Source organism: Apostichopus japonicus, chromosome 4, assembly GCF_037975245.1.
Source record: "Apostichopus japonicus isolate 1M-3 chromosome 4, ASM3797524v1, whole genome shotgun sequence".
NCBI lineage: Eukaryota > Metazoa > Echinodermata > Holothuroidea > Aspidochirotida > Stichopodidae > Apostichopus > Apostichopus japonicus.
In genome coordinates, this window is record NC_092564.1 from 25,933,890 (window position 1) to 25,945,401 (window position 11,512).

General features: G+C 37.7%; 1 protein-coding gene across 1 annotated transcript; it reads right to left on the minus strand.

Annotated features, from left to right (window-relative positions):
* Positions 1 to 504: 504 nt before the first annotated feature.
* Positions 505 to 10,975, minus strand: LOC139966949 (uncharacterized). Its single transcript, XM_071970454.1, has 11 exons — positions 10,545 to 10,975; positions 9,785 to 9,907; positions 9,329 to 9,435; positions 8,417 to 8,542; positions 7,388 to 7,510; positions 6,196 to 6,302; positions 5,040 to 5,289; positions 4,058 to 4,160; positions 2,465 to 2,502; positions 1,837 to 2,150; positions 505 to 1,473 (listed from the first exon to the last, which is right to left on the minus strand). Exons 3-11 carry the CDS (start codon positions 9,417 to 9,419, stop codon positions 1,456 to 1,458), a joined length of 1,170 nt encoding a protein of 389 aa, XP_071826555.1. The 5' UTR covers positions 9,420 to 9,435; positions 9,785 to 9,907; positions 10,545 to 10,975; the 3' UTR covers positions 505 to 1,455.
* Between the last annotated feature and the right edge of the window lie 537 nt (positions 10,976 to 11,512).

Consider the following 11,512-nt stretch of genomic DNA (forward strand, 5'->3'; position numbering starts at 1 on the left):
ATTTCAGGATCGATCTCATCCAGAAAGCTTTTTAAGTGTGTTCAACCAGGTGGAGATATTCGATAGGCACAAACTTCCCAGTGGATTGAGGAAGGAGGTCGTATAAAAATCTCGCTACAAGTATCGACACACCCAGGCCTAACCTGAAGCGTTCATGAGGGATAATTAGCGGGTACGAGAAACACGGGATGAAGAGCAGTGTATTGTCATTATTATACATGTATAAGGATATGTTAAGACCTCAAAACTTCTACATGTCGGTGTGCGGTGTTTCTATTTCCTCCGATTCCTCCCCGCCCCCACCCCCCCCCCCTCTTTCGCCCGTGCCCATTTATTTCTATGTAGTACATTTCGTCACACAGAAATATCGGGAAATAGTCATCTGTAAAGTGTATGTGTAACAGTAATACAAATATACTATAAGCTTATATAATAACATATATAGCAATACTAATAATACGAAGATGTAAATAATACCAAAACACATGTATAATACAAACAATGTTAATTACACAATAGATTTATTTTGCACACATCATTTTACTGTAAACACAGCATACAGATTTCTATTATTTTGTGATCAACTTTCTGATGATGAATGACCTCAAGATTGTCTCCGTTTTGCTAAAAGAAAAGGAATTCTCGTTATTTCCTGTAGCGAAAGTGGCAATAAAAGCAACCACGAGCCAAAAAATTAAAATAAAAAACAAATAAAATGATAGAACCTTGTACAAACCCGACACCTGAGATACCCAACTGTCTATACATGTTACTTTGTTACTATGTTACTTCGTTAGAAACTGTCTCATTTTAATTAAATCTTTTTTATGTACGGGATTGTATATAGACAATAATGGAACAGTTTAATATTGGGCAGAACATCCCTTTAACTATATTATGCAAGTGAATTACCTTAAAATGACATAGTAATGACAATGGAAAGTTTAAACAACAGAAGGAAAATAAAGAATAAAATATGAGACTTTATTGTCCATATATAACAATATTTTGTAAAAATACAAGGAAAATCGTCTTAATATATTATATAAGCATCTTAAAGAGTTTGTTTTTTCGTTTTCGTGGAAAAATATCAAAAAGTTAGAAACTGTCATAGGCCTAAGTTTAAAAGAAATCGTAGATTAGGAACTTAAATGTGTCTCTTGCTTGGACGTTAAATGGTTTGCTGAACAATTACTTAAAAATAAAGTCTTACAAATGTTCCAGCTACGTACGGTATAAATTTTCTTGTTTTTTTTTTCATTCACCTATTCCGAAGAAAATATACCGTTCTTGGACTGCTTAAAAATCAGCTCAAAATTTCAACAGAATCACAGTCAATGGATCATTTACTTGTACATTATTGTGGTAAATATTGCCAGCATCCAGATGCGGTATTACTACATGATACATATCGTTTAGACTCCTTGCAGTCGTTTTATGAAAGAAAATGTGGAACTAGATCACTGAATTTGCCTGAAAGATAAAGAGAAATATGGATTTATACATATATATATATATATATCTAACGACTGTTTCAAAAGACATTTCATCATATGCTGTATTTAGTTGGCATGGGGGAGAGGGGAGGGGCATTAAGGAGTGTGACCATGTTGAATTGAATTTGTTATGAGAGTTACATAGCGTTTTAAAAATGTAAATGATTTTGTATGAAGCAATGAAATCCTCAGCACTAACTTGTCCTCTAATATGATTTAGGTTTTCACCCTCTACTATTTTTTTTTTGAAGCTTATGAGTATCTGCCAATATATACAATATTGAATAGTTTGGTTTGGTATAGGAAGTAAAATTGCAATGTCTGAGCCTTTTGTACTTACATTATCATAATAGCCCCCATATCCAGACAAGCTATGTGGACCTCTGATGGGTGCTACACCGGGCCCTCCAAACGCAGGCCCACCAATGGCAGGCCTACCAAACGCAGGTCCAGGAGGCCCAGGAGGCCCAGGACTACCGATGCCTCCTCGTTGAGTGAAGAAGTAGAAGCAACAGCAACAACACAGGAGGAGAACAAGCAGTATAAAGACGACAAATACCACAATAATAATTACTAGAACTGTGGTACTGATGCCAGTTGATGTCTCATCATTCCCAGGTGTAGAAACTGGAGCTTGGGTGGCTTGGGCGCCAACTGTATGGTGGATACAAGCATGAGGTGGCTCATAATGTTAATACTTTGCATTATATTAATGTTCTATACCTAGTGTCGGAGTGTTATAATGCAGCATGTTACTTTAAAGGTTTGCTACGCTAATTGCTGTTATATGCACGTGTTAAATGGTTATGTATTATTATGCTAATTTTTAAACGTAGAGCACAGTCAGTGCAGTTCCAAGTTACGGTCGAGTAACCTCACCGAATGTTATATAAATTAGTTTGCAAGGAGTGGCTCGGGGGAGGGAGGGGTCACCTTATAACATTACGAAAATAACAGTTTATACTTACTAGTTTCACACCTTTCGCCAGAGAATCCCACAGAACATCTGTAAAAGGCAAAAATACGCTACTTGACAAATGTAATGAAATATATATGTAAGTATGTATATGTGGATGAACTGTGTGTTTGTACGTGTTTGATTGTGTATGATTTCAATTATATATATATATATATCTAATATATATATATATATATATATATATATATATATATATATATATGTATATATATATATATATAAAATTGAAATCGTAGTGAGTTGGAAAATCCAGAACAGTGAAAAAACTTCCAGCCTCCACCGGGATTCGAACCCGGACCTCCAGCTTTAGTATGCTGAAACCCTTACCTCTAGGCTATGGACGCTGATTGTATGTCCTGAAGTTCGAAACCGGTAAGGAAGGTCGTAATTCCATTGTAGGCGTTTTATCACCTGTGTCAAACAATACTAGTTCTGTTTTGGGGACTTTGCCCTACTCTAGAAATCAAACATGATGCATACCAACTCGAAATCATTTGTGATTCTTAAGCTGGATCTCGAAAGAGATTTTTACATATATTTATATAAATGATCATATTAAAAAACCATAGCAAAATGAACCAATGTTACACTCATTGGTTAGCTTTATAACTACTCAGTTAACCCTTGCCCTTATCACTTTAGGTACGTCAACCTCAATTCAATGATCTACCTTCTCCGATTCCCACTCCACCCAGGGGCGTAGCGAGCGGGGGGGGGGGGTGGGGGGGCAAATTTTGGGTCTGTCGGCAAAAGGAGAAAAGGTGAAGAGAGCGGAAGGGGAAGAAAGAAGGAAAGCTGAATAGAGAAAAGGAGAACGGGAGCTTCTTCCGTGCCAAATTTGACTTAAAATATGCACCAGATTGCATCTAAGGACGTTGCAAAACTAAAAATTTTCCAAAGGGGGAGGGGTAGACCCCCTACCCTTAGACCCCTCCCCCATTTCAGTCACCACTTCCAGATCCGCCGGCAAATCAAATTTGACTTAAAATATACACCAGATTGCATCTAAGGACGTTTCAAAACTAAAAATTTTCCAAAGGGAAGGGGGACACCTCCTCCCCTTAGACCCCTCCCCCATTTCAGTCACCACTTCCAGATCCGCCGGCAAATCAAATTTGACTTAAAATATACACCAGATTGCATCTAAGGACGTTCAAAACTAAAAATTTTCCAAAGGGGAGGGGGACACCCCCTCCCCTTAGACCCCTCCCCCATTTCAGTCATCACTTCCAGATCCGCCGGCAAATCAAATTTGACTTAAAATATACACCAGATTGCATCTAAGGACGTTTCAAAACTAAAAATTCTAGATCCGTCGGCAAATCAAATTCTCCACACCCCCCCCCAACAAAAAACCCTTCGCTACGCCCCTGACTCCACCCCCTGCCCGGGACACCCCCATCCTCTCCCCTAGTCATTTGTTTAATTGAATGGTCAGAAGAGTTTGCGAAAAATCAAAAATCGAATTTATGTGTCCAGCTACTTTCAGCTATTATTTCTCAATTTAACTGCCTCACCCGTTCGCCCAGCATTGTTCTCCTACACCCAATGGCTGAATCCGATTAAGGTACGGTACACTTACAAGCAAGAAACGTCGTAAACGTTTCTATCCTCAGTACATGGGCCGCTATTTTGGCAAGGAGAAGGATCACAGGCGTTTGTATCTGCATTATATACTGCAATGTCTGCAAGTAGTGTACAAACGAACAAACAAAGAAAATATAAATCCATCATCTTTCTCATTTTCAAGGTTACTACATAGTATACCTATGTCATGTAAATGTTAATACATAGCCTACCTATGCCATGTAAATGTCACTACATAGTACCTATGCCATGTAAATGTTACTATAAAGTATTCCTATGCCATGTAAATGCTCCTACATAATACCTATGTCATGCAAATGTCACCAAATAGTATCTATGCCATGTAAATGTTACTACATAGTATACCTATGTCATGTAAATGCATAGTACATATTACATGGTCTACAAAGTACCTATGCCATGTAAATGTTACTACATAGTATACCTATGCCATGTAAATGTTACAACATAGTATACCTATGCTACTACATAGTATACCTATGTCATGTTATTGTTACTACATAGTACCTATGCCATGTAAATGTCACTACATAGTACCTATGCCATGTAAATGTTACTATAAAGTATTCCTATGCCATGTAAATGCTCCTACATAATACCTATATATGTCATGCAAATGTCACCAAATAGTATCTATGCCATGTAAATGTTACAACATAGTATTCCTATGCTACTACATAGTACCTATGTCATGTAATTGTTACTACATAGTTCCTATGTCATGTTATTGTTACTACATAGTACCTATGTCATGTAAATGTTTCAATGGTATGACAAACATAAAATCTAGCTAACAGGAGTCGAACCAAGGGCTTACTGTCCATTCATGTGTACTTGCTTTTGTGACCCATTCATCAACCAAACAAATCCACACTCATTCATTTACCCCCCCCCCCCCCCCAACAACCCTATCACACCAGACCCCTCCTTCCCTGCTCTTATAGTAAAGTACACACCTACAACATCAATACTGCTGGCTGTATCCACAATCGTTACCGAGACTGACCGGCTCTCCGAAATTAGCCTCATTTTATCCGAAGTATCGGTAACTACATTTTCTTGCAGTGCGCCTTCAATGGTCACAGCTGATATAGCCGCGCTTGCAACACGCAGCAGGAGGTAACCCCGTACCGAACCACTTTCGAACCTCAGACGGGAACAGTCGTACGACAGAGCGGGAAATTCTCTCTGTAGAGTGTCCAATATCTAGAAAAAAACAAGGGCAGTATAGGGAGCCAAATTAATATATCACCTGTGTGATAAGTAGTATTGTTGCTATTGAAGAAGGACATAAGTGGTAAAGGGTGGGGGTTAAGGGGGAGGGGTATAAGGGGAAGAGGTTGGCCATTGGATATCAAAAAAAAAAGATCTATTTCTGAGAAAATTCAGCATTGTCATTAATGGAAGCAACAACAGAACAAACACACCTACCTACCTCACTGAAAGATTTTTGGTTGAAAGAATCTTTTTAAAAGTACCCTCCTTAGAAAACCTCATTTGAAAATATATCATATAATGAAACACCCACTGCAAGAACTTCTTGTGCATAATGTCTGGTAATCTCGTGAAAGGAGCTCACTGATACAACACTCACAATTGAAAGAATTTCATTTCAGGAACCTCATTACATGAGCCTCTCTTGAAATATCTCACTTAGGAATATTCCTAACAAGAACTTCTATATGAAAGAGTCCCGTTGAAAGAACCTCGAATGAAGGACCTCATTGGGACCTCAAATAAAGGACCTCATTGGAACCTCGAATATAAAGGATATAATCACTATAATCACTATAATATATAATCACTGGCAATACCTCATTGCAAGAACTTCATTTAAACCAATCAAAACTGATCAATTTTGAATTTATGAATAATTTTGTTTAGATTATACTTACAATTTGGGGAAGAAATTTTCTAAATTTTTAACTCATCAAAAAGCTTTGATTTTTGGATAAACATCATTGAATGAACCTCCTTAAATAGCCTCATTGAAAGCTGTCAAACATAAAAGGTACCAATGCTCACCAATTCTTTCCGCGCAAGTCGTTAACTTTTTTTCTAACGAGTAATATTCTATTTATTTTATGAATTAATTTTTTGAAGATTACTCACGATTTGGCAGAAATGTCTCTCGTATATAACATCCATAGAGCTTTGGTATGTTGTGACTGTATCATTCAGCTCTGTGGCTATAATTTTGACACGGAATCCCCTAAATGCTAGATATGATTAAACCAAACGAAACATGTTTAAAATCATGTACGATTTCAAAATGAAAAATATATGAGAACGACCCCTAGACGCATGGGCAAACCGAAGGCCTAGATGAAGCAAAAATTTGCTTTGGCCCTCAAGAACGTATGCTTTCAAAATCCTGTTAACAAGCATAGGCGTAGGAGGCGGGCGGGGAGGGGGGTGGGGGTTGCAGCCCAACCAAATATTTTTGTGAAAATTCGGGCAGTATGCTGAGAATTTTTCGGGCACCTACTGAAAGAAAAATAAATTGCAATGATGTAGCTAAAGAAAATCACAAGTTTAACAAAAAAATCTCCTTGGTAATTAACAAAAAGTTGTAAGCTTGCCCGACTAATTCGACATTACTAATGCCATTACTAAATGTAAAACGACTTCCCCAAAAATGATTACCAATATGGAAGGGTAATTAACACGGCAAATGATTGTATGTAATTGGCATGCGATGTAATAACCGATGTATTCCTATATGATATGTACATTAAGATGTTGAACGAGCGCGAAAATTTTGGTTATATTTTCGGGCAAATCGTTACAGCCCCCCCCCCCCCAAATCAAATTGGGCTCCTACGCCTATGTTCACAAGGACGGCAGATCAGTGGCCTACATAGCAATTGGAAGGATACCACATATCAAGATAGAGACATTTTCACACTGCTGCTAATCGTGATATTTTATTTTAATTTTAATAATATAATAATAATAATAAATATATTAACAGATGGACAACATGATATAGAACCTGCCTGATAGTTTACACTATTCATGTTAGGTGTAAATCTTTGTCTTGGAAGTAAGTTATAAGCCTGTGGATCGGGTACAATACTTCACTGCGACCCACTAGATTTATTTCGTGCCCACTCGTGTGTTATAGCCCATTGAGAGAGCGCGATTCGCCACATGTAATTAGGTTTGACCTGGTTAAATCGGTCGCTAATTTCAAACTGGTAGATCTTAATGTTTTTTTAAAATAATTATTACTAAAATTGAAAAACATTGTACATAACTGTAACAGTCATAAAGGAATCGACGCTGACAGAAGTTCACTTACCAGTGCACACTCCATTAAGTAAAACTTGGTCGACCGGGCATGCGCATGTGAACGATCCCCCGGTGTTAGTACATAGTGCCGTTGTTGTGCAATCATGCGCATCAGTAGCGCATTCGTCAATATCTATCGAATTAACAATATAACCAATTTACATTTACTTGAAATTTAATCAAAAGCGATATTTTTGGTGTGTCTTTGTTTTCTTTTACATGAAATGAATGACCGGGAAAATAAAGGTTAATATAATGATTTTTAACGGTTTTTTTTTTCGTTTTGTATTCTAATTAATAATTACAATAATTCTGTAACGGTGAGACTGAAGTATATGCTAAAATGAGGCTAAATATAGTATTTTTATCAATGCGTTCAGGTCACTTGCGATTGGAATACCTTATTGCAAGAATATGATAACTGTAATGTTTAGCATAATTTAAAAAAAAAAATTCACGAGATAACAATATAATATATGACATGGTTACAGTACTTAACTAATACCGTAATATTACATTACTATGTTCTATTTTTTTTATTTCGGTTTTGTAACAATTATATGAAATGTGGAGTACACATAAAACCTGTAGATCCCCCCCCCCCCTTCTCCACATGTGATGGTTACCTCATGCTACCTGGTTTTAATTTCGTTACAACCATACCAAAAGGAACAATTAAAGTACTGTACTAAGGCTGAACTGCAATCAAAACATTGATTTCTCATTTTTGCAAAACATCCGCCAACAAGATGGTGGAATATGTATAAGTTGCATTTCGTTCTTTTCAATGTTTCAAGGTGCAAGTGAGGTGTAAGGAATCCTGCAAAAAGGGAGTCTTAATTCTTTTTTATGAAATATAGAAAGTGTACACCAGGTGCCAAAAGGTCTCGGGAAAGACAACCCTGCAATTAAACTTTCAAGTGCCAAGAGAAATATTAAAAAGAAAATTCTGAGCCAAAAAAACAAACACAAATTGTAAACATGGGCTTGTGAAACTCTGTTCAGACTCACAAACACATCTTGCGACTTACTACCCTACCTATGCACGCTCCATTTACACTCGTGTATCCTGCCAAGCACTGACATATGAACGAGCCCGGTGTATTATCGCAAAGCGTGTTGGCTGCATCTGAACAACGCGTTGAGTCACCACATTCATCCACATCTGACAGAGACGAAGATTCGGGGAAATAATATAGAAAGAAAATAAATATGACAAGATCAATATTACTTTAACAGAGAGACCGATTAAACATATCTGGTAACTGGGTGACCTAGAAAGCAGTTACACGAATGGGATGGATGATAGAAACCGGTTGGGTGAGGGGGAGGGGGGTGGGGGAGAGGCCATTTCTTATATTTCAATTGAAATATATATTTTGGAAAACCTGGTCCCTTAACTCTTGAACCTCCCATGTAAATGCTCCCTTCAAAGTAGCTGTACTATCTCTGCACGGTCTAGCCTCAGTCTAACATCCTCTTAACTCTTTCATCTCCTCCTTCCGTTCATACAGCCATTTATACCATCATCCACTCATGCCAATGCATACTTCACTGCCCTTGCCCTTTGCCTTTGCCCCGTGCCCTTCACCAACTCTCTAGTTCTACTCCATTTAATGGTGAAAGCAACCAATTAACTTGTCTGTCCAATCTGTGACTATCTGTCTATTAAAACTGCTTCCTCTCTGTTCGATTTAAGTCTTCTTTCGAACAAGAAGATTCTGTTATAGGATGGGACCGTCGTATATATATATATATATATATATATATATATAAACATATGCATATATATATATATATATATATATATGTACATATATAAACATGTATAAACATATATATATATATATATATATATATATATATATATATATATATATATATATATATATATATATATATGTACATATATGTACATATATAAACATATATATATACTGAAATTACATACCTGTACAAGCATCATTAAGCATGAAATACCCGGTCCTGCAAGAGCAGGTTGGGGTAGGGTTCGTCATGCAGATTTCTGTCGTGGATCGCATCGTCCCAAACAGCTCTCTAAATAACGAGGGAAAAATAAACTAAATTTAGCATGGTGGGGAGTGGGGGAGAAGAAAGCGGGTAAATGGTGCCCAATTTAGAGAAGAAAAAGTGTATCTTTCAGAAAGTGCTCAATTGTTGAAAAACATTCATTTGCAGCATACAAAGTCACATACAAAGTCACATGTCACAATGCCCTTGAAGTGTGTACAACCCCCCCTTCCCCTGCCCACAACTCTCTTCCGCCATCTCTGTGTATGACTGACACCAGACCCACTGAGTGCCAGGCCATGACTATGGTGGGGTAATATTTTTTTCTTGGGGGTTTCCTTTCTTGCAATGGTTTAATCGACAGATGGATTCTTACCAATGCAGACACCACTGTTGTCTAACTCATACCCTGGATCACAGGTACAGTTAAAACCACCAGGGGTATTGACACACGTCTGTCTTTGGCCTACACACATGTCTTCTGTACACTCGTTGATATCTGAAGGAATAAAACCAAATTGGAATTCATAAAGCTATATAAACTGAGTTCACTAATATGTCTTCAATCCTCTGACGGCACACGTGATCTTGACATAAACTAAATGGGATACCAGCAGCTTTCTAACAGTTGAAAGAATTTACCAATCGACATTTTAATAAAGAGAATTCTGCATAGATGAAACAAAAGGTTTAAAAGTCACATCTCTTGAGGAGTTGAGTGTTGGGGAGGGTGGGGGAGGGAGATTGTATGGGGTTGGGAATTTTCTAAGCTTATTAGATTAATTGGAGCGAACTTTGAAGCGAACTTGGAGCGATTTTTAAAGTTTGCAATGAGGATACATTTGTGTGGCATTTTGTTCTTTGTATAATCGACTATAATTTTTTTCTATGGTGTCTATTATCATGTTAAAGTGTTCTCAGGAAACAATGTCCCATTGTTCCCTCTTGCCATTGTCATTCAAACTTTGAAGAATGAGACATGGGTACATTAGGGTGGGGCAGGCAGGAAGAGCTATAGATATGCGATGGCCCACCTGCCCCACCGCTGTGCCATCGCCTACCCCGTACCGATCCACAATCCCCGTTGCTTAGCAATAAAAAGTATAACTAAAGCAAGAAACTATAGACCTTGTTACCTTCGCAAAAGTTATTGGAACTTCTGCTGAATCCTGGTTTGCAAGGACAAGAGAATGTTCCGTCGCCATTTTGACAAACTTCATTCGCCCCGGCGCATTTGGTCATTTCACACTGTCCATTTTGGCATTGCTCCACACACTGATTACTTTCAGAGTCACATGAACATTCGTCTACATCTGTCATATTATATTTATTTTGAAAGGATTTTATAAAAATGTTTGTGAAATGAAGAATTAAGGAAGAAATGTAGTGAAATGACTATTGCAGTGAAATCACATGTAAAGATTAAACCTCAGTTAAGTTATAATTGGCCTTTCTCACTTACCTGCCTCCTCATAAATAAAGTACTACCCTTTCCCCATTGTGACTATCTATGACCTGGTGACCTTGCTGGCTGCAAAACGTTTTTCAGGAGGGGCAGAAAATGTCAATCTTTTACAAAGACGCAGAGAAATTGATGTTGCGTTTGACAGTGAACTGCTTCAGTATGGCGAAACTTGCTTCTGGTTTGGCGGTCAAACTCTTGCTGAAGTTATCAAGTATGAGTTACCATTATCCGATTTCTTTCTTCCCCGAGATAAAGAGATACTTCTGGCTAACAATGCACGTGTTAAAGAATAGAATCAACTACCACAAGACTTGTGGGTGAGTGACCCATGAGTGGGGTGCATCATTTTTTGGATGATGCCTTAACTAAATGAGCATCAAAACAACATTTGCATATGAATCCCGCCACATACTGTACGACGGATCACGACCTCACAGTCGTTACCTCTAAGTTTTCGGTTTTTCGTGAAGAACAATGGAATTTCAACTGACAACTCCCCCCCCCCCCCACACCCAGACCGATTGATCAACGCACAGAACGACTGCTTGATCGTTTTAGGTCACATGCACATTTATAACCTCGTGATTGGTAACAACTGTTAAAACAGATATGAATATTCAATGAATTAAATGAAAACTT

Excerpts from the sequence above, each read along its gene's own strand:
- LOC139966949 (XM_071970454.1), bottom strand. The coding sequence starts at position 9,419 with ATGCGATCCACGACAGAAATCTGCATGACGAACCCTACCCCAACCTGC. Across the intron at positions 7,511-8,416 it reads TGTAAATGGAGCGTGCATAG|ATATTGACGAATGCGCTACT; the intron begins GTAGGGTAGTAA and ends TTAATTCGATAG. Across the intron at positions 6,303-7,387 it reads ACTTAATGGAGTGTGCACTG|CATTTAGGGGATTCCGTGTC; the intron begins GTAAGTGAACTT and ends AATCATATCTAG.